Source organism: Dreissena polymorpha, chromosome 7 (genome assembly GCF_020536995.1).
Source record: "Dreissena polymorpha isolate Duluth1 chromosome 7, UMN_Dpol_1.0, whole genome shotgun sequence".
In the NCBI taxonomy this organism is placed as follows: Eukaryota; Metazoa; Mollusca; class Bivalvia; order Myida; family Dreissenidae; genus Dreissena; species Dreissena polymorpha.
In genome coordinates, this window is record NC_068361.1 from 97,496,195 (window position 1) to 97,520,822 (window position 24,628).

The 24,628-nt window shown below is 35.1% G+C and overlaps 1 protein-coding gene across 2 annotated transcripts in view; it reads right to left on the bottom strand.

Annotated features, from left to right (window-relative positions):
• The window catches only part of LOC127839354 (nuclear pore complex protein Nup214-like), a 259,153-nt gene that overhangs the window by 227,727 nt on the left and 6,798 nt on the right, over positions 1-24,628 (bottom strand). For both annotated transcript variants that reach the window (XM_052367690.1, XM_052367691.1), the window contains exons 2-3: positions 10,821-10,947; positions 5,685-5,911 (exon numbers count right to left, since the gene is read on the bottom strand). In XM_052367690.1, the coding sequence (XP_052223650.1) occupies positions 5,685-5,911; positions 10,821-10,947 (354 nt within the window). The remainder of the gene's footprint in view (positions 1-5,684; positions 5,912-10,820; positions 10,948-24,628) is intronic.

The following is a 24,628-nucleotide window of genomic DNA, read 5'->3' on the forward strand; positions in this document are numbered from 1 at the left end:
CAGTTTCACTATTTCATTCCATTAAATTCCTTTTCTTACAATATATTTATTTTAAAAGTTTTTTTAAGCACTTAAATTTTCTGTATAATCCTAAATTCCTTACTATATCCAGTTTGGCCCATATGTTTGTTCCTTAGTTGTTTTAGAAAATCACTGTTTTGTGGTGCGACAAACAATTAACCCTATTGCCAAACATCAATGACGTTATGCCAGCTGTCAATCACAATCTTCTTGGTAATCGTTTCAGCCAATAAGCACTCAGGCAGGTGAATACACAACCTCCCCACATAAAGGTGTACACAATAATGTACATATCAGATCAATACTGACCTATCTCAACAACCTTAGCGCTGTAGATACAACATTTTGTTTTTAATTTAAGTGATATTATTTTTCACTGTTGAATTGAGCCGAAAAGAATTAACAGGTCAAAAGAGTTAGTAAAAATGTGGTAACTGACCAATTAACTGCAACTCATCTTGCTACTAGTTGTTTATTTAAATATATTTAATATTCAAAATCTTACGTGACCCACCCAGTCCTGTAAGTCGAAATGATCCGTAAAACACAATCGTGTCTTTGTGTCGTATATACCAATCTGCACTAAAACTTAATTTAGGCACACATCGTACATGCATGATCAGTTGTCAAGCAAAAGTACGGTTGATATTCAAATGCATTATTTTTATCTTTCTGGGATATTGTTTTAGTATGTTGATGCTATATTAACAAATATAAGTGTATATGAAGTGAAAACACCAAAAATAAACAACGGTTGCGAAAGACACCTATAAACAGTAAGATGCCTATAATATCACTTTAAGAGAACAAGTTCCCACTTTTTTAAAATAATGCAAGACGCATTTTTAAACTAAAAGTAAAGATCTAAGGGTTCTTAAGCTAAACAGTTTTTATCACGTAATCAAATATTTAAGCCAACACTCACTTGGAGGTGGAATGACATGATCTACATGAAGTGTAATTTTTGCATGATTCCCGCTTTTTTACGGAATTGTAGTATGTTTACTTTTCAAAAACTTTGACTCATATTAGCCCCTTGCAATCTTCACTTCACATATATTTTAAGCACGAGTGCATTTGTTTGAAGGACAAGTGAACAATGTTTTCCCCTCGTCCTACAGGACTAGCGCATTATTGACATATTTTTGTCCCCTGTGGCAGCTCTTAAAATCTGATTCAGATGGTCAGATGGAAGAACAAACAGACATGCCAATGGCTACCTTACTCTTGGCATCAGTAGATTATTACTCCCAATATGGCCTTCAATCCGCACATCGACTTTCATCAAACTAGCTTCAGATTTTGTTATAACAGTATCAAGATTTTAGTTTTTAATTAAATATGTAACCACAGAAACCACAATTTTGGTCTGACAAAAGGACTGAAATTTTAGTACATATTCAGTGATTTATAATGCTAACTTGGGCCCAAATATTGCACCATACTTAAAAGTTTGATATTTTTCCCTATAATAACCTTATAATTTACTTGATAATGTAATCTTTATTTGGAAAACGAGCATAACCAAACGAAACATTAACAGTTGCGCGTAATTAATTCAACAATAATTTGTTAATTAAATAATTATGAAACCAGTGTAAATCTTGGTTTCTACGCTACACATACATGTATGTACATGTAGGTGGATATCTTTTCACTCGATCCGCCGCGTACGTTTGCGGCGGATTTACTCCGCGAAAGTACGCGAGGTTAATACAGACTCGGTGTCGATGCGCGGATTGATGCCGAGTGCCAAGGCTATACGCCGCGTGAACACACGATTCGGCCGCCACGTACTAATAATCCGGCTGTGGCGTAGCCGCAGATTATGTTTGTTCCGCGTTGGCTGTACTGTATTTTTTCGACTTTTCCCCTTGTATCTATTTATTTTCTTTGGGTCAATATATACAGAATATTACGCTAGTCAATTGTTCCAAGAGTTTGTATCACTCGAGTGGCTTGTGTGATGAAGTATCACACGAGAGGAGGAGCCTCGAGTGTGATGCTAAAAATAGCACAAGCCATGAGAGTGATACAAACTCTTGGAACATTTGACTAGCGTAATATTCCTTTTATTATATACAACAACTAACGAAAACAGTAAACAATTGTATTTTTTCCTTTAACAAAACTGACAAAACAATGGCTAAAACGGTACGCCATAGTTTATTTAAGACGCGTATGAATACTGTTTATGTAAATTAATGTGTAAACATTCGAACCAGGAAAACACAGGTTTCCGACACGCTTACCTTAATGCCATCATTAATCCAATGTTTATAACAATTAAGTTGACAACTTTAAATTTTAATCCGATGTTTATAACAAAAAACGTTGAAACAATATGCACTTCCACTTCTATCTTCCATGTCTTTATCGAAACTTAGTTTAAACCACACTATTGTATTGTATTCGTATCAAAATATACATTTATGCATGATAAACGCACACTCCAAAATACGTTTTGAATTCATTCCATGTTTTTAACAAAAAGTTTACTGTTAAAAGTCCTACATGTCCTAAGTTTAGATAAAACCATTGTGTTTCGTCACAAAAATGACGTCACATGATGTACTACGTAATATATTTTGTAATATAAAATATTTATATTTTCGGTGCGCGTAATGTGACGTCATTAAATGGGTCAAAGTAGTCCGGCTAGTATGGTAATACAGAATTGGAAACAGCGAGTAGCGTAATACGGGATTTTTTATTTCAGCGATTGATACAACCTGTATTTTGTCAAAAGCATTTAACAGGTATATAATAATTTTTTTATCAAGTACAAGTAAAACGAGATTTGATTGGTCGCTTGCGTTGTAAAAGCCAATCTAAACGCTCAAAACAAGTTCTACTCGGCAGACATTTCGACATGGCGAACGGTAGCGTCCAGCCGATCTTTTCTATTTTTATGCCCCCGGATCCATATATCAGGGGTATATTGTTTTTGGCCTGTCTTTCTTTCTTTCTTTCTGTTTGTCATTCTGTCACAAAACTTTACTGTACAGTAAAGTTTTGCTATAACTTTTGAAATATTTAACATAGCAACTTGATATTTGGTATGCATGTGTATCTCATGGAGCTGCACATTTTGAGTGGTGAAAGGTCAAGTCATCCTTCAAGGTCAAAAGTAAAAAAAATACAATCCAAGGGAAGTAATAAGCTTTAAAAGGGAGATAATTTCTAAACCTGCCAAATGATACATGTATATTGAAATTTTATTTCAAAGCGGCGCAATAGGGGTAATTGTGTTTCTGACAAACACATCTCTTGTTCATTTTTATGCCCCCCTTCAAAGAAGAGGGGGTATATTGCTTTGCTCATGTCAGTCTGTCGGTCGGTCTGTCGGTCGGTCGGTCCGTCCACCAGGTGGTTGTCAGACGATAACTCAAGAACGCTTGGGCCTAGGATCATGAAACTTCATAGGTACATTGATCATGACTCGCAGATGACCCCTATTGATTTTGAGGTCACTAGGTCAAAGGTCAAGGTCACAGTGACCCGAAATAGTAAAATGGTTTCCGGATGATAACTCAAGAACACTTAGGCCTAGGATCATGAAACTTACTAGGTAGATTGATCATGACTCGCAGATGACCCCTAAAGATTTTCAGGTCACTAGGTCAAAGGTCAAGGTCACAGTGACCCGAAATAGTAAAATGGTTTCCGGATGATAACTCAAGAACGCTTAGGCCTAGGATCATGAAACTTGATAGGTAGATTGATCAGGACTCGCAGATGACCCCTATTGATTTTGAGGTCACTAGGTCAAAGGTCAAGGTCAGAGTGACCCGAAATAGTAAAATGGTTTCCGGATGATAACTCAAGAACGCTTAGGCCTAGGATCATGAAACTTGATAGGTAGATTGATCATGACTCGCAGATGACCCCTATTGATTTTCAGGTCACTAGGTCAAAGGTCAAGGTCATGATGACCCGAAATAGTAAAATGGTTTCCGGATGATAACTCAAAATCGCTTATGCTTGAGGATCATGAAACTTCATAGGTACATTGATCATGACTCGCAGATGACCCCTATTGATTTTCAGGTCACGGGGTCAAAGGTCAAGGTCATTTGAAAAAAAAAGTTATGAGCTATTGTCATCACCTTGGCGTTGGCGTCTGGTTAAGTTTTGTGTTTAGGTCCACTTTTCTCATAAAGTATCAAAGCTATTGCATTCAATCTTGGTACACTTACTAACTATCATGAGGGGACTGGGCAGGCAAAGTTAGATTACTCTGGCGTGCATTTTGCCAGAATTATGTGCCCTTTTTATACTTAGAAAATTGAAAATTTGGTTAAGAAAAAAGTATGCTTTTTGTGACTGGGAATGTAGCCGAATTTCGGCTATAAAATCGGGCCAAAACAAAACCTTGCCTAGGATCATGAAACTTCATAGGTACATTGATCATGACTGGCAGATGACCCCTATTGATTTTCAGGTCACTAGGTCAAAGGTCAAGGTCCCAGTGACACGAAACAGTAAAATGGTTTCCGGGTGATAACTCAAGAATTCTTAGGACTAGGATCATGAAACTTCATAGGTACATTTATCATGACTTGCAGATGACCCCTATTGATTTTCAGGTCACTAGGTCAAAGGTCAAGGTCACAGTGACAAAAAACGTATTCACACAATGGCTGCCACTACAACTGACAGCCCATATGAGGGGCATGCATGTTTTACAAACAGCCCTTGTTATTAGTTAAGACTGAAAGCATGTTTTATATACTTTCTTAAGAAACATTATTAAACATTCTGCTTCAAATGATTTTATTATAATCAAGCTTGATTTGATGCAAAAAGCTGTCAATGTGTACCATAATTCCTCCACTGTGTCCAAATTCAGCCAACTTTTTAGCTCACCTGAGCACAATGTGCTCAATGGTGAGCTTTTGTGATCCCCTTTTGTCTGTGATGTGTCCTCGACATTTGCTTTATCACTCTAGAGTCTAGAGGCCACATTTATTGTCTGATGTTCATAAAACTTAGTCAGAAGATTAACCTCAATGATATTTTGAACGTGTTCGAAATTGGTTCTGGTTGGTTGAAAAACATGGCTGCCAGGGGGCGGGGCATTTTTCCTAATATAGCTATAGTAAAACCTTGTTAACACTCTAGAGGCAACATTTATTGTCCCATAATAATGAAACTTGGTCAGAAAACTTATCCGAATGATATCTTGGACGAGTTTGAAAATGGTTTCCTTTGGTAAAAAAGCCATGGCCGCCAGGGGGCAGGGCAGTTTTCCTTATATGGCTATAGTAAAACCTTGTAAACACTCTAGAAGACACATTTTTTGTCCAATCTTCATTAAAGTTGGTCGGAACATTTGCTTTAAATATATCTTGGATGAGTCAGAAAAATGGTTCTGGTCTGTTGAAAAAACATGGTGTTTAAGGGAGGGGGGGGGGGGGGGCATTTATCCAGATATGGCTCTAGTAAAACTTTGTTAACACTCTAAAAATCACATTTATAGTTCACTCTTCATGAAACTTGGTCTGAACATTTTGTTCTAATGATATCTTAGGCTGCACAGAACAGGTAAGTTCTTTTGTATCTCAGGTGAGCAACTTCAGGTGACAGACAGGCCAAAAACAATATACCCCCGATTATTTGATTCGGGGGAATAAAAAAACAAATAAATCTTAAAATCTTACCTTCTGTGCAAAGTTTCTGATGTCATACAAATGAATGGCCACACTCGACTGTGATGATGTTGCTATAGCGATTGTCAAGTCATCACAGCTCAGTGCTACATGGCTGATCTCTTGACCTACGTCCACTCTGGCCAGTGATGGGCAGTCAGTCACTATGTGATTCAGACGGTCGCTGCTGTATTCCTTGTCTTTGTCCAAGAAGTGCTGAGTTCTGTACACAGAGAACCCTACAACAGACATGCCTACAGTATAATAACCCTGTACCACTCAGAACGCATTTTTAGCTGTTTGTAGTCCCTAAGAAGATCAAATTATATTTAGGACCTTTCTTAATAGATTCAAGTTTTAAGTCTTCATTTCCAACCGTAACATACTGATGAGAGCAGCAACAGAGGGGGTATTCATGTGATAGTCAAGATGGCGGAGCCCATGTCAAGACAGGTATTTTTCGCCATGTTATACCCTCTATTACTTATATTTATTGTTTAAACGCCGCTCACTTTCCAGCAACATCAGCAGGAAAGTTACATATTTTTATTTCATAACACTATTCACTCTATGTCTGGACTTTACTCACAACAAAATTTCTTAGCGGGATGACCTAATTATAGCTCCACAAAAAAATTCACAGCAATTTAAGTCAAGATGTTAAGTGATTTTTAATATAATATAAACGCTTATTACTTTCTTACTTATATGGATGGAAAGTGAGCATCATTTAAAAACAAAAAACAAAAGTAATAAAGGATATAAAACTGCAAAAATTACATATCTTGGCATGGATGTCACCATCTTGACTTTCATGTGATTAACCCCTCTGAGCAAACAGCACAGTCAGCAATTTTTTTCCTTCTTTATTAAGTACTGGAAAATGGCACTTTCTCAATTAGGAAAAAACCACAAATTTCCGAATTGCTGTAAAAAAAAATCCCATTTGAAGGAAACTAAAAAAGCTACATTTAGTGGGTTTCCCTATGCAGCTCCAGGGCTTGAACCTAAGTAAATACAAAATGTACAACTTAACAACACTGAGTTATCAATTGTAAAGTATTTGGGAGCAAAAAATAAAATACACCTATTTTCCAATATTTTCACGCAAATTGATGCAAAGTTTTCCCCATTTCAGTGTTTTTTTGCGAACAATTTTTCCAATTGTGCTGGTACCAGTACTTTTCCCAATTGGGCACAAAAATCCCTGCAGCATAAACTGAAACTCTCAGGCTGTTCTTGTTTTATACTAGTTGCATACAGCTATTTTCACTTTGCATCTTTGCTGGAAAGGGATACTCATACCTATAACAGAGAAATTGAGCTTTGGATTCCCACACCACTGATAATACAAAGTGTGAGCACTCAGCCGTGATGGCAACTTGGGCGATTTCTTCGACCAGGGAATATTAACAACGCACATTAATTTTATAAAAGCAATGTGACTTCTTTTAATGACTTACTTCAGTGATTTTATTTGCCCAAAATTACAGCCGATATTCGGCTGCTTCCCAATTGCAAAAAATGAAGTTTTTTCCCAAAAAATTTAATTAAAATTTCCCAAAAACAGAAATAATTTCCCCAATAAAGCCAATAAGATTACAATGTAATTTAGCAATGATTTCGATCGAGTGCCGATCGAGCTTGTCGAGTCGTCGCTGAACGACAACTGACTTACGTATTGTTCGCGAATGTAGCCGAATACGATTTTACGTTGCTATCCACACATCTCTCTATATTGCGGAGGATACCGACTACAGTCGATGTATCCCGATTGTAAACGCCTGTTTTTACACACGTCCAAGATGGCGGCAAGCAGACGAGAAATTTGCGATGAGCGGCAAAAATGATAAATAACATTCAAATTAACAACGGATATCATATGGTTATTACGGAATTATTTAATGCGTGTGTCAATTTACGCAAAATACAACGTTTGAGATAAAAACAACAAATATTTATTAGAAATCTTCACAGTGAATGTGCATCACGGAAATCATTGTTGGAAATTGGAGTTAGTCTACTCTCAAAGTTAATATATTTACGATGAGTATCGTTCGTAAAAATGGAAAGAGACAAAAATGATTTGATTTATATGTTAGTGGATCTGTGTATTCATATGCATATTCTGCTTTATTATTTTAGTCACGCTTTACAGTTTACTGAAATAGCATTGAACTGAGGATGTCAAGTGCAAGATATTGAAAGGTAAAGAAATGAAATAAATTATTTTAACTCTATTTAATACATCATTGACATAGCAAGACCACTAAAGCGTGTTTTTTTTTAAATATTTGTTAATGCTTTCACCATATGATATTTAATTAAAAAACAAGATGTGTTTGTGAAACACAATGTCCCCCTATATGACGTTTGACCGTGTAGGATGACCTTGACCCTTCACCACTCAAAATGTGCAGCTCCATGAGATACACATGCATTTCAAATATAAAATTGCTAGCTTCAATATTGCAGAAGTGACATTACATGAGCAATTTTGACCCATATATTTGACCTTGAAGGATGACCTTGACCTTTCACCACTGAAAATGTGCAGCTCCATGAGATACACATGCATGCCAAATATCAAATTGCTATCTTCAATATTGCAAAAGTATTCATAAAATTAGCGATTTGGGCCACATATATTTGACCTCTGACCGTGAAGGATGACCTTGACCTTGCATGACCTTTCACCACTCAAAATGTGCAGCTCCATGAGATACACATGCATGCCAAATATCAAGTTGCTATCTTCAATATTGCAAAAGTACTCATAAAATAAGTGATTTTGGCCACATATATTTGACATCTGACCTTGAAGGATGACCTTGACCTTTCACCACTCAAAATGTGCAGCTCCATGAGATACACATGCATGCCAAATATCAAGTTGCTATCTTGAATATTGAAATACTGCAAAAGTGTACATTAAATGAGCGATTTTGACCCATATATTTGACCTTTGACCTTGAAGGATGACCTTGACCTTTCACCACTCAAAATGTGCAGCTCCATGAGATACATATGCATGCCAAATATCAAGTTGCTATCTTCAATATTGCAAAAGTTATTGCAAATGTTACAGTTGGTGCAAACCAACCAACCAACCAACAGACCAACCTACAGACCAACAGACAGGGCAAAAACAATATGTCCCCCACTACTATAGTGGGGGACATAAATAAATACTGAATAAAATTCTTACTGTTAAAGAGGTTATGATTAAATGGTATATTTAAGAATCTATATAGATTATTGCAAGTTCAATATGCATGTGGAACTGGAAGGATATTAACTTAACATTGTCTTCATTGTAAGAAGACATTAAAGCAGCACTTTATAATATAAAAATGCTGTCAAACATGAACTTAATAATTTTTATTCTGTTCTTATAATGATATTTTAATGTTTCCCAATTTCATGGTTTATCGCGCTATTTTTCCCAACTTCATGGTTTATCGCGCTAATTTTCCCAATCCAAATTGCACAGGCTGTAACAAAAAAAGCAAAAAAAATCACTGTACTTTGTGTTAGACATTGACCTATTACAATCAATTAGATGTGGAGAATTGCTGCACACCTCAGCCATTAGTTGCCCTATTTATTGGTCCAGCAAAGTTGAACATTGAAATGAACAGTCAGGAGCCATTAGACTTTCACTTCTTGACATTGCTCATTGATGATTCCTGGATTACTTGCCTTGTGGTGGCTACCAATAACAATGCTTCTGCAAAGTTAAATGGCCCATTAAAACAATATTCTAGAATGATCAAATGGGAAGAGGTAACCTAGCACTAAAAATTAAATATGGGGCCTGTTAACAGGTCAGATTTTGTTCCCCTTCAGAAATAGATTATTAAGGTATTTTCTAAATGATTTAACATGCCTTTTTAATCAGGAACATAAAAGGGCAATCAGTTGAAATAAAGAAAGGTCAACAAGGATTTCAATAGTTAAAAAACCCATGACTCATGAGTCAAATGATCAAGGCCTTTTTCAAATGTATCTATGGATCGGTTCCACAGACCCATTTTCAAAGCAAACAATAGTACAAAAAATCCCAATTTGCAAAAAAATAATCCAACTTTCAGTTGTTGTTTTTTTTTAATAAGTTTATTTGTTATTATTATTTTATTTCCATAACAATAAACAAATTTTATAATTATGATTTATATGATTTTGTTCTTATAATTTGAAGTATTATAAAGAGTTATATTAAACTAGTTTCAACAAAATGAGCAGGCTTTTCAAGCGGAAAAAATCCCAATGCCAAAATTGCATTTTTCTCAAAATGCCCAGGAAAAGGCCTGATAAAAAATTAAGTTATTCAAATGATGGGCAAAAATTGGAACAAGTGAACCCATTTCTTAATTCACATTCATTATATTGCTATTGAAGTTGATCATGAGTTTAAACAAGAGAATTTTTTTCTTGTAAAATTGGAAAAGTTATGCTATATCCCTCTTCAGTCTTGGGTATTTATTATTAAGATGTTACAACACAAATATTTGATAAATATATGATCATGAATTATTATGAAAATACTTATTAACCATTGGTCTTTAAGTTTGTTGCTTTTTTCCAAATGTTTATTGTCTGTAAACATCCAAATAATCAATTGTAATGAAAGTGTCAAACTGCCATCTTAAAAGTAAGGTGTCTTTTTGAGTCATGGGTTCTGATTGGCAGTTCTAATTTCAAGATTTGCATGCTATAAATAGCCATAAAACTGACATTGCAGAGGAGGCTAATTTCGTGTGAAAAAATGTGAACAGTCGATGTAGCATGGAAAATGCTCAAAAATAAACAATTTCGTTTTACTTAAAAACATATATGGATAATACACAAAGGAGGAGTTATGATGACTTACAATATGAACCTGTTTTTATCCCAATTTTAATCAGCAAAACAATGCTGACTGTCAAAACTTTTTCTGAAACTAACTGCTGCAGCACAATATGCGAAAGTTCTATCTAGGGATTTCATGTAATCTCTATAACCGCGACTCAAAAAGAACCCACCACTCAACAGAACATACCAAAATGTTTTAATCAAGACCTCCACGGCAATTTCTGCTTATCCGTCGAGTTATCATGGAAAAAGAGTATTTTAAGGATGTTTTAACATTTGATGTCTAAATCTTACCTGTTCCATTGCCAATAAATGTAAGGCCAAACGCTGATGACACTGCTAGCAGTGAAAAGCGTTGTTTTGGCAAAGCTGTGGGACTACTGGATACTCTGAACTTGCAAAGTTGACGGAACTGAAAATCCTGAAATAATCATCAAAAAGTTAAAAAATTGCTTGAAAATGAAATAAATCACAGATAATTTATACTGACTGACAAATTAAGTCAGAATAAATAAAAACAAGAGCACCGCCTTACGGGTGCAGACCGCTCATCTATTCTTCTTTTTAAAGGTGAAGGGACCTATCTCAATTTCAATCACAAAAAATGGAGGGGGTGGAGTGGAGAGGGGTGTATAGTGTGGGGGTGTGGTCATTTATTACATAATCTTCCAAAAATGAAAAAAAAATAAAAAAAATAAAAAAAATTGGGGGGATGGGGATTCTTGGGTGGGATGGTTGGACGGTATTTCAAAAATAAAATAATAAAAATAAATATTTGTGTTTTTTAACCATGTTTAAAAAAATAATTGTTTGGGGATGGGGGGTATAGTGTGAGGGTGTGGTGGTCATTTATTAGATGATCTTTTAAAAACAAGAGGGCCATGATGGCCCTGAATCGCTCACCTGACTCATTAAGATCAGATGAAAACTATGACCTCTATTGTCTACACAATGTTTTTCTATGATTTGACCTAGTGACCTAGTTCCTGACTCTAGATGACCCAAATACAATCCCAATCCAGATTTCATCAAGATAAACATTCTGACCACAGTTCATAATATTGGATGAAAACTGTGACCTCTATTGTCAACACAAGGTTTTTCTATTTATTTGACCTAGATTTTTACCCCAGATGACCCAAATACAATCCCACCCAGATTTCACCAAGAATTCTGACCAAATTTCATAAAGGTTGGATGAAAACTGTGATCTCTAATGTCTACACAAGGTTTTTCTATTATTTGACCTAGTGACCTAGTTTTTGACCACAGATGACCCAAATAAAATCCCAACCCAGATTTCATCAAGATAAACATTCTGACCAAATTTCATAAAGATTGGATGAAAACTGTGACCTCTATTGTCTACAGAAGGTTGTTCTATTATTTGACCTAGTGATCTTGTTTTTGACACCAGATGACCCAAATACAATCCCAAACCGGATTTCATCAAGATAAACATTTTGACCAAATTTCATCAAGATTGGATGCAAACTGTGACCTCTACTGTCTACACAAACAAATTGTTGACGGACGGACGCACGGACACACGCAGGCACGCACAACAGACGCCGGACATCACACGATCACATAAGCTCACTGTGTCACTTCATGACAGGTGACCTAAAAATATGTGTCGGAGATAAACATGAACAGTTGTGGTTAAAATCCCATAGAAACAAGGGCTGTTTGTAAAACATGCATGCCCCCCTATATGGGCTATAAGTTGTAGTAGCAGCCATTGTGTGAATACGTTTTTTGTCACTGTGAATGTTGGTGGTGGTGGTGGTGGTGGTGGTGGTGTAGTAGTAGTAGTAGTAGTAGTAGTAGTAGTAGTAGTAGTAGTAGTAGTAGTAATAGTAGTTGTAGTAGTAGTAGTAGTAGTAGTAGTAGTAGTAGTAGTAGTAGTAGTAGTAGTAGAAGTAGTAGTAGAAGTAGTAGTAGTAGTAGTAGTAGTAGTAGAAGTAGTAGTAGAAGTAGTAGTAGTAGTAGTAGTAGTAGTAGTAGTGGTAGTAGTAGTAGTAGTAGTAGTAGTAGTAGTGGTAAAAGTAGTAGTATTAGTGGCAGTAGTAGTAGAAGTAGTAATAGTAGACGTGGTGGTGGTGGTGGTGGTAGTAGTACTAGTAGCAGTAGTACTAGTAGTAGAAGTAGTAGTAGTAGTAGTAGTAGTAGTAGTAGTAGTAGTAGTAGTAGTGGTAGTAGTAGTAGAAGTAGTAGTAGTAGTAGTAGTAGAAGTAGTAGTAGTAGTAGTAGTAGTAGTAGTAGTAGTAGTAGTAGTAGTGTAGTAGTAGTAGTAGTAGTAGCAGTAGCAGTAGCAGTAGCAGTAGCAGCATTACAAGACCAATACTTAAGAATGATCAAATGGGAAAAGGTAACATAGCACCAGCAGTAAATATGGGGCTCATATACAGGTCAGATTTGGAATCTCTGCTGTAAAATGAGATTTTGAATGAATTAAAGGGAGGCAAATCTGTAATAAAAAGAACATGCATAACCCGTAGTTGTTTCCCTTGTTTGAACCATGCTAAATCCTTACAAGTTTGGAAAGAATTGGATGAAAAATTTGGACTTTATTGCATAAACACCATTTTCTCAATTCAAGGGGAGGTAATTCTGTACTTCATGGACCAATAATGCTCATTTTTTGTAGGGTTTGTGTCCTCATTGATATAAAGACACTGTGCAAATTTGGAAAGGATCGGACAAAAAATGTGGAAGATTTTTGAAAGTTTTCACAAAATAGGCAAAAACGAATAAACATGCAAAGTTCAACGAGCTCCTGCGGCCATGTTTTTTGACGAATCAAATTTCTTTGAACAACTTTTTCAGGGGAGCCCTCAAAGGTCATCCCTGTGAAATTTTTTATAAAATCTGATGAGCGGTTTCTGACAAGAAGATTTTTTAAGGTTTTTACCATATATGGTCATGGCGGCCATCTTGGTTATGTGATCAAATTTTTTTTAACAATTCTTTTGTCCCATGACCTAGGGATGCTCCACATGAAATTTAGTTGAAATTGGCTCAATGGTTTAGTAGAAGAAGATGTTTACAAATTTGTATACGGACGGACGGACGGACACCGGACGCTGAGTGATCACAATAGCTCACCTCGAGCTATCGCTCAGGTGAGCTAAAAACAAGAGATGTGTTTGTCAGAAACACAATGCCCCCTAATGCACCGCTTTTTTGTTGTTGACCTTAGACCTTGAAGGATAGCCTTGACCTTGACCTTTCACCACTCAAAATGTGCAGCTCCATGAGATACACATGCATGCCAAATATCAAGTTGCTATCTTCAATATTGCAAAAGTACTCATAAAATGAGCGATTTTGGCCACATATATTTGACATCTGACCTTGAAGGATGACCTTGACCTTTCACCACTCAAAATGTGCAGCTCCATGAGATACACATGCATGCCAAATATCAATTTGCTTTGTTCAATATTTCAAAAGTTATTTCAAAACTTTACTATATTAAAGTTTTAAATTTTCGACCTTTGACCTTGAAGGATGACCTTGACCTTTCACCACTCAAAATGTGCAGCTCCATGAGATACACATGCATGCCAAATATCAAGTTGCTATGTTCAATATTTTAAAAGTTATTGCAAAACTTTAAAATATTAAAGTTTTAAATGTTTGACCTTTGACCTTGAAGGATGACCTTGACCTTTCACCACTCAAAATGTGCAGCTCCATGAGATACACATGGATGCCAAATATCAAGTTGCTATGTTCAATATTTCAAAAGTTATTGCAAAACTTTACTGTAACCTTAAAGTTTGGGGACAGAATGACAGGCCAAAAACAATATATCGATCCGGGGGCATAATTTTTTTTTGGGGGGGGGGCGTGGGGGATGGTTGGTTTGGGTGGAGTCTATTGCGGTATGTCAGGTAAGAGTTGTTTTGTCAAAGAAGTATCAACCTAATCTAATCATAAATAAAGAAGTTATGAAATTTTAGCAAAATTTAATAATTTGACCTTGAGACTCAAGGTCATTCAAAGGTCAAGGTAAAATAAAACTTGCCAGGTACAGTACCCTCATGATAGCATGAAAGTATTTGAAGTTTGAAAGCAATAGCCTTGATACTTTAGAAGTAAAGTGGATCTAAACACAAAATTTAACCATATATTCAAAGTTACTAAGTCAAAAAAGGGCCATAATTCCGTTAAAATTACAACCAGAGTTATGCAACTTGTCCTTTACTGTCCCCTTATGATAGTTTGCGAGTGTTCAAAGAATGAAAGCAATATCTTTGATACTTTAGGGGTAAAGTGGACCAAAACACAAAACTTTACAAAATTTTCAATTTTCTAAGTATAAAGGGCCCATAATTCTGTCAAAATGCCAGTCAGAGTTACATAACTTTGCCTGCACAGCCCCCTAATGATAGTTAGTAAGTGTTGCAAGTATGAAAGCAATAGCTTTGATACTTTATGAATAAAGTGGACCTAAACACAAAACTTAACCAAATTTTCAATTTTCTAAGTATAAAATGGCACATAATTCTGTCAAAATGCCAGTCAGAGTTTCATAACTTTGCCTTCACAGTCCCCTTATGATAGTTAGTAAGTGTTGCAAGTATGAAAGCAATAGCTTTGATACTTAAGGAATAAATTGGACCTAAACACAAAACTTAACCAAAATTTTCAATTTTCTAAGTATAAAAAGGGCACATAATTCTGTCAAAATGCACGCCAGAGTTATCTAACGTTGCCTGCCCAGTCCACTCATGATAGTTTATATATAAGTAAGTGTACCAAGTTTGAATGCAATAGCATTGATACTTTATGAGAAAAGTGGACCTAAACGCAAAACTTAAGCGGATGCCGACGCCAAGGTGATGACAATAGCTCATTTAAAAAAAAAAAATAGATGAGCTAACAAAAAATAGAAGAAAACAACAAGACTTATCGTACTGTTCCCTCATATCAAGCGTCTTCAGATAGCAATAATTTTGTTTTACATTAAGAACGAGGCTCTCATGATGATGTCATACTCATGCCCTCCGAGTATTTTGTTTCACTAACACTACTAATAAATAAATACAAACACAAACAAAATAAGGAAAAACAAGTATAATTGCATTTCAAAATCTTACATCTACTAAAATTATCAAAATTTATCCACATTCCATACATTTAAATAGTACTGTTCGTTAAATTGCCACATAAATTGCAAAGTGAAGCACAGTACTAAACTAGTGCAAACACATCAGCATGATTTATTACAAAACAAACATTTTCTATTCTCCCAATTTGCATAAAATGTTGCATGAAACCAAAAGAGCCATGCCTGCACATCGTATCAAGTGCTAAACGCATACTCAGCAGGAATACCCTTAAGTCGATAGGAGGCGAATTTTATCAAATCTGTTAATAGTTACATACATTGTATATGCCAAAATGTAATTGAACAAATGGCGAAGTTTGTGTTTATGCAATTCTTTAGCACTTTTGTGAAGAATGACTGATAAAACAAAACCTTGTTAAATTGTAAATATAAGTCATAAACAAGTTTAATTAGTATTGAAGTAATTTACTGTGTATATATTTGACAAAAAATACGCTATATGAATCAATTTTTTAACTTTTGCTAGCCTTATGCCTATTACAATTGAGACTATTTTGGCATGAATTTTACTGGAATTAAATAACTCTTTAAAGGTAAAGTGTTTGTCTTAATTTATAAATTTTGTTACTAGTTTGCTGAACCGCTTGATATGGAATGAGTGATATATTGAATGCCATCTGTTGATGATGTTCAATTGAATAAATGTTAATTGAGGCTAAGTTTTCTTAAGTTACATGTACTGTTAACATGTATAGCAGCCATTTGACTCTAAATGGACCATAACTATTGCTGAAATTTCACATGCATATGAATCAGAGCGTGATCTACACTTAGGCATAGGTGATATATGTGAAAAAAACTCTAGTTTTTGAGTATTTTGTGTTTAAATATTTGTTTCTGGCAAACACCATGTGCGAACAAAAACATTGAGAAGTCATGTTATAAACAGTGCTGACTGCCATCTTGTTACGCAACAAAGAAACACAGTTGCGCATCATTAATTCCTTATACAAAGACGAAATTTAACAATTCTGTTTAAATATCGTCAATACAAATGCTTGCCTTTTATGCAGTGTATGGTTGTTCAAATAAACATGACATACATGTAATACTATGAAAGTGTCATCGCATACATGAATTGGTCCGACTGGTTGAAGAAAGGTTTACATGGCGAGGATTGCCGTGGGCAACACATCATAATTATTAGCATCATAAAAGTGAGTAATAAATCAACACAATAATCTAAAATAATTAACATTAAACAATCGGGATAATTATAATATTGATTGCAACTGAAACCGTATAGTGCAATAAGTTGATGACATTACTTCAGCTTTAACAAGTTATAAAAAAAAATAGTATAAATGATACGCTTACCTCAATGACAAGTCAACTTTAATCCTATGTTTATACGATATTATTAAAAGTTGAAACAATAATTATGCACTTCAATTTTCTGTTCTTCCGTCTCTTTATCGAAACTTATTTGAAACAACACCAATATATTGTATTCCTATTGAAGATTACAATAATGCATGATAAACACCCAATCTGAAATACGTTTTGCATTGTTCTATGCTTAAAACAAATAATTTACTGTTAAAAAAACCCATGTTTGACATGACCTTAAAATCAAGAGAGTTTCACATAAACAGGTGTCTTTTGTCAGAGAAATTACGTCACACGACATACGTCATAAATTGTGCAATCAGTTGCATGAAAATAATATTATGGAAAGCTGGTTTTGAGACAAAAATTAATGGAGGATCAAAATAGTATTATATGCGATATAAATAGTTTAACTATAACAAACGGCCGAGCTGGGGCGGATGTCATAAAATAGCATAAATTGAAAAAGTGCCATGCATATAAATATCTATTGTTACCAGAATCAAATGCACAGAAAGACTCGGTTTTCAAAATAATAAGATCTTTCCACTCATTCCATCCCGCGAAACCCTTAAGGTGTCGCAATTCTTGTAGGCGGTAACCGGATGATAATATTGGGGTTACATTACACTAAATCATTGTGTATCCCTCCGTGGTCCATTCGAAAGTAGTGCCTATTTCTAAAGAGTTCCTTTTCTCTTCTTGAATAAAAGCCATTTAACAATGTGAGACATGTCTTTTGTGGTTATTTGTAATATCCTGTATGTGTCTGGAGTACTTTGATGCCTTGCATTGGAAACTTACTTAAAAGATGAACTTTTGAGGGTGTGTTTTCTATTGTGTGGAGCGATTTACTTTCTTAGAAGTTGCGAGATGGTATGTTTTTGATTGCAATTATTGGAAGAGGACAGATCCATCTTTAAAATGATACCAGGTTCGTTAAAATTGATACGTCGAAAAGGCAAGAAAAATGCTATGAAAGTTGTCAGTCTTATAATGGGACCCTATGGGAATTGGAATTAGTCTAGTATAACCCATAGGGACCATTAAGTAAAAATATTCTATTATACTACATATATATACAAGGGATACAACTGTGAAAATTCCTGCACACAACCATGGTGTAAACAATAGCGAAAAATTTGCTTCCAAACGCAAAAATACACCAATTAAACTGTATTACAACAGCCAAGAAAATAATACACTTGGCAATAAAGTACAAGCTTTTCATTGAACTAAGAGTGAAAGTTTCATTCAAAATGCTCAAAAATCCTTACTTGGACACAGGTGTGCACAGCTGAAAACTGAGAATTCTAGAAGTAATTTTCGTATTCCTTTGTTATAAAGCTCTTTTGCTGGTACATATTCCTTGGATAGTTTTTTTTCATAGTAAAATAGAACATAATTACCATTTAGTGAGCATATTTTGCTAGAAATTCATATCAATCTGCTTCAATTTCACAACTACAATCAGGGCTCGACATTAACTTTTGAAGCCACTTGTCCAGTCGGACAAGTAGACCATAATTTCACTTGTCCTGACCAAAAAGCAACTTGTCCTGACCATTATATCTTATTCTGCTCAGTACTTTGCAAAATAATGAAATAATACAAAATGCTCAAATCATAAAGACGTACTTGAATCGTTAAAAATGCATGTAAACATAATTGTAGGCAATTTCAATACAAAAAGAACTGACTGGAATAACAGGAATACTCAAGATTATTGATTTTTAAACATTATACAAAGCCATAATACCTGATAAAAACTTGTGTGTTGCCAACATCAAACAAAAAATGTTAAAAGTGATGTATATGTACAGTACTTAACTGATATTTAAAAAACACAAAATCATTCTTTACATATAAAGGACGTCACTACGTTAATTGTCTGTAAGATCGGTGTAATCAGTGTCGTAAAATGCATATTCTTTACAAGGGAGAATATTCTTGTTATCTTGGCAAAGAAAAAAATGTTAAGGGTTGCTTCCCTTGCAAACTGTACAGTGTAGTACATGTATCACATGGAACTATCGGAATATCTCGGGCTTCGACCATTAAACGTATACAAAATATACTCGGAAAAGTTGAGTGATATCTCCACAGAAATAATGGCTTTAAAGGCATTTTTTCTAAGTTATACAATTAAAATGAACACTTGTCCTGTCGGACTAGCACATTCTTTATTTACTTGTCCGGACTAACAATTTAGTTGTCCCGGACAGTCGGACTACCTTAAATGTCGAGCGCTGGACAATGTTAACTTTCATTTTGGATAGTTCATATGTATTTCTAACATGCGATTTGATTGGTTGAAATTCCACTGCAGAAATAAATCTAGCCATTCACGTTCCACGTAACATTACCTGACAAATTGCATACAAATCCTTGAAGATAGTAGAAATGTAAACAAATTTAATATTAACGGTGTTTTACATATATGCAGTTACATGCAATTATGGAAGGTGTCTACTTTGATTAATAAAGTGTCTATGGATAATAAAACAAGGTAAAATTTGCTCAACTTCTCTGTAATTATTAAATTATGAAACAAAATGTGTCAAAGTGGGTGTGCACACCTGTGTCGCATTTCGAAAATTTTACCGTTTTTCATGAAACTTTCCAGGCCCGTACCCAGGCACTGGGCCCAGGGGCCTGGGCCCCCCCTAGCTGGCTGTCGAGTTATGATTTTTTAATAATGGGCCTACTGCAAATTTTCTCACATGAAAGGGCCCACAGTACACTTCCCTGCATTACAAATGTGCAGATGTGTTTTATTGCCCCTGATACACAAGGGGATTAGCGCTAATTTACTCGCCAGTGGAGATAGGCCCTTAGGCATTATTTTCTTATCACCTTGTACACAAATCCCCGATCTGTCAATTACCCATTGTGCTCACTGCTTCATCTTTTGATGGTGGGTGTAACACGTCTTTTGATTGGACAAGGAAAGAGAAACAGCAAATGGATGGAACTGATACACAAGGTCGTAGGTTTGAACGATAATAGTGTTTTCTCTTTTGAATTCAAACCTCCTCTAGAGTCATAGCTTATTAAGCATTTCTGTGAAAACTGTGTTGTAGATGATAAACATTTTATAATGAATTTACTTTGAAATTTTATATAGAGGAGGTTTGATTTCAAAGAGAAAATACTAGTAGGTTATCTTATATGTCAGTTACTGACATATAACCATAGTAGTATTTTCTCTTTGAAATCAAACCTCTACAGTCATACTTTATGTTACATTTCATAATAAAGGTTTTTTAGTTTCAAAAGTTGCTTTTACTTCTTTATAAAGTGTAATACATTTCTGAAATCTAAAGCTTTACACATGTGTGTGAATTTCACACCAAGGGGTTGTTGATAAAGCATGTCACGCTTTTTTTAACCATTTTTACCCCGGCATGTCACAAACTGTTACAAAATCTTGGACCCCCTCCCTAAAGTACGTCACAAACTCACACTTTCGAACATTTATAATTAAATTAATACTTAATTAAAATTTAATCTAAAACTCAATTCACTATTAAACCGTATTAAAATTTCACTTACCAGTAAAAGAACTTTCTCATTACAGGCTTTTATAACTGTAGGGTTGTTACTATGAGCAGTATGAATATTTACCCACGTGTTAACCTCTAATAAAAATGAAATTATAATTTAGATTTTCTTTCAACCCTTTACTAACTAAAAATTTGAACAGTCCAATTATTTCGTCATTGAAATCTGTGTGGAGGTTGTGCCTATTGAATAAGCCGGCCCAGCCAAGTTGCCTATTAAACATTCGAACAACAGAATCAGGAGATACGCAATTCGTCTTATTTTGACATAAAACTAATTCAGATGTTTCACAAATTTTTGAAAATTATTTTTAAATTCTACTAAAGAAATAATAAATAAATTATACATTTTTTTAAAATAAATGTGTGACATCACACATGGCCTGACCCCCCTCCCCCATGTCACAAACTGTCACTTTCTTACTCCACCTCCCCCCACCTGGAGCGTGACATACTTTATGGACGGCCCGTAATGGTTAAAGCTTTAGACTTCAGAAAGGTGCTGATTTACTTGTTATATATCCATAAATTTATAACACAACACATGTTTCTATATGCATTAAAATTCACCTTGAACAGTGCCTAATAAAAAAAATCTATTCGGGAGGGGTAACCCCTCCCGCACTCCCCGTTTGGGCCCCCCAGTCAACATTTCCTGGGTACGGCCCTGCTTTCATTTCAAACACAACTATGAACAGTTTTACTGCTATAAACATAGTTATTATCTGATAGATAAATGTCTGAGTAGTTCATCTTGAATGCTCTGAGCTCATAGTTCTTCTTCGTAAAATTAAAATCAATGTAAAAAAATAATGTCTCACATATGTCCATAAAATCGAGTTAACTCAACCTAATACATTGTTACAAACACAATACCTGTTACAATCGACATCAATTTGCGTCTACTTTGTTGAGAAATGCTCAAAACATAAAATTGATATCAAATCGTTTATGGCGGAAGTTGTTATTGTCGATTAGAGCAAAGGGAAATAAAAGGTTACACTGCATAAATTGTTTTAACTGTAGTATCTGACGATGTTTTGTGGAAGCAGTTGAAATTGTATTGCGCCGCATAACAGTGTAGTTTGAATTATGACACATTCTTATTACTGTATTCTCGCTGCGATCGGGTAAGTGGCAGAGTCCGTGCTTTTAGATACGGCATTGTATAAACAGTTATTGCGCTCTATGCTAATTGAACTGAAAATCCGGAAAAAATCTGGATGTAGTGTCGGGTGTTCTTACATGCTTAGCAAGTCTACCACCCTGTTATGTACTCTGCGGTGCATTGACAAAGGGATTAACACGTGCGAATGTCTTTGATAAGGCAATAGGCCATTTCAGAGCTGATGAGTAGAGCTGCAACGATTCGATCCGATTCATCGAAAATCGATTCGAAATGCTTCGATTCGATTACGATACCAAACCTACCAAATTCGATTCGATACTTTAACATATATACATATATATACATAGATACATAAAGCGCGCTGTATTCTGCCTATTGATACAGGAAGGTGTAGGTTTTATCTTTATCTGTAATTACGACGCGCGCGATTGGTTGCTTATTATTTTAGTCATCCAATCAATAAGCCCGTTACGGTCTACTTTCGGAAAAAGCGTCAAAATGGCTGAACAAGTTGTTGCCGACAAAGTGAAATTATCAGATGCGCCTAAGAAGCTAAAATCAAAAGTGTGGCAGTATTTTGGGTTTCGGAATGGTAGCCCTACTGATAAAGCAAAGTGTAAACTGTGCTTCACGGATGTGGCGTAAGCTAAGTCCGGCTCAACCACTAATCTAATGCAATACGTCAAACGCAAATATAACGTTGGTTTAGCAAGACTAAGACTAAGAGGTCGCACAAGTGCAACTACTCAAGTCGCCAGCCAGAAAAGTTGTTATATTTCTGTTGGAGTTTTGTTAAGTTAATTAGAGAATGTGATTTGTCCTTCAGGTAACAGGTGATGCTGTCATGGCACAATTGTAGACATGCTTATAGCGGTTTTGGGTAAAAGTATAAAATTGTGATAATACTACCATTCAACTGATTCCAATTACGTTCTTCTGATAATTTTTTTTATATTATTGTGTAATCAACACAATCTTCTAATCAGAAGTTTTTATATTAAAATTGAGTCCTAATTTGCTATTCTTTTTTATGTGTTTTATTGAAATCACATTTGAACAGAAATGTTAATTTTTAGGCATAAGAGTGAATATATGATAAAACTAGGTTTGAAGATGAATCGAATCGAAAAAATCGGTATCGGAGTGTCTGAAATCGAAATCGAATCGAATCGAGCTGTTGGTGAATCGTTGCAGCTCTACTGATGAGGGTACTGATTATCGAGGGGTAGATAAAGCTATTAGTGAAAGGGGTTGCCTAGAGATAAGGCTGTAGTATGGAATACTTAATAAATATTTTATTTTTTCATGCTATACAATTTAGTACTTAATTAATTAACGGAATGAAATAAATATTAGCATAAACGTATATAGATGTATGTCTACTTATGTACATATTGTAAAGCTTGATACTGTGTGTGATTATGAAATAAATATTAAAATAACAGTGTATAGATGTATGTCTCCTAGTGCACATATTGTAAAGCTTTGATAATGTGTGTAAATATTGAAATACATATTAAAATAAAAGCATATAGAACCCATCCCTTGCCGCTGTCTATCCGTATGGTCGTTCGTTCGTGGGAGACAGTTGACTGAGAGAGACGTTTAAGAGTGTTGAGTGCTTAATTGGGAGCTTTCTCTGGCTCTACATGCGTTCCTATGATGAAGAATGACAGTAAGTATGAAGTTAATATACTGAGCACTATGTGAACATTGAATTCATATTCTCTGGTTCTATTTGCCTGCATGTGTACCTGTTGATGAATAATTACAGTAAGTAGGCATTTTATATACAGAATTTAATATAAGATGTTAATATAGCATTCACATTTGGACACATACAATAAACAAGAGGCACATACTGGCAGGGCTAGCGCTGGCCCAAAATTTCTTTGAGCCAACCATTTTTAGTTTTTCGGCACGCGAAATACTGGTTTTGAAATAATAATATCAACTTGCTTATATTTCTTTTAATGACAACAAGGGCACATCACATATCATTATATAATAATTATTATGGCACTTGTCAAAGTACAAACATAAGTTATTTTATACATGTACATTTAACAGTGCTGTCTATTGTCCCTAATTTGAAATCCTGAAAATTAGGCAGGGGGTGTTAAAACCGAAGCCGTAGGAACCCAACATGAATAAAAGGCAGAGTCCCCCACCCCACCCAGAGCCCTTAGTCTTACTAATTGTTCTTTGCTATAGTCATTCCAATTGCAATTTCAGGTGAAAACAATTCAAAATAATATAAACCACATTGTCCGTATCACCACATGAGTATTCGTCATTCTATTTCTTCTATAAAGAACTTCGAAAATAAATTATAAACGACGAAAAATAATGTATCTGAAAACGACAGTCCGAAAAATTGTACGCGTTTTGAACTTGAAATAAAATGTGCATTTCGTTTGATTGCAGAAAATGAAAACCAGTAACCTAGCAAATACATAATTAATATACAATTTGGTTGACATATTGCTTTACAATAGCATAGTTTGTGGGTAAAAAAAAACAACTTAATTATCACCTTTTAATTTCAGACGATAATCGGCAGAAAGGTGTAACATCATCGACATAGAACTAATTATTTAATTATCATTATTTAATTCGTTTTGATAGTCTGTAGAAAGGTGTAAAGTGATCAGCTTAGACATTAATTATTGTTGTGTTTCTTTTGATCTGTTTATCTTTAAATATGACGTTTGCCATCGCCCGCTATATTTTTGGCAGACGACAATATCAACTGTGTATTCCCAGTATCTGTCTGCGCATGAATGACCAAAAATTATTTGTGAGCAAACTCAATGATGATTGGCCATCTACCATGTGCGCTTCAATAACAATAAGGTCTCATGTTCTGGTGCAGACCGGTTTTCGTTTATTGTTCAAATTGTGAACATTTTCATTGAAACAAAGAGAAAATTATAGAAAA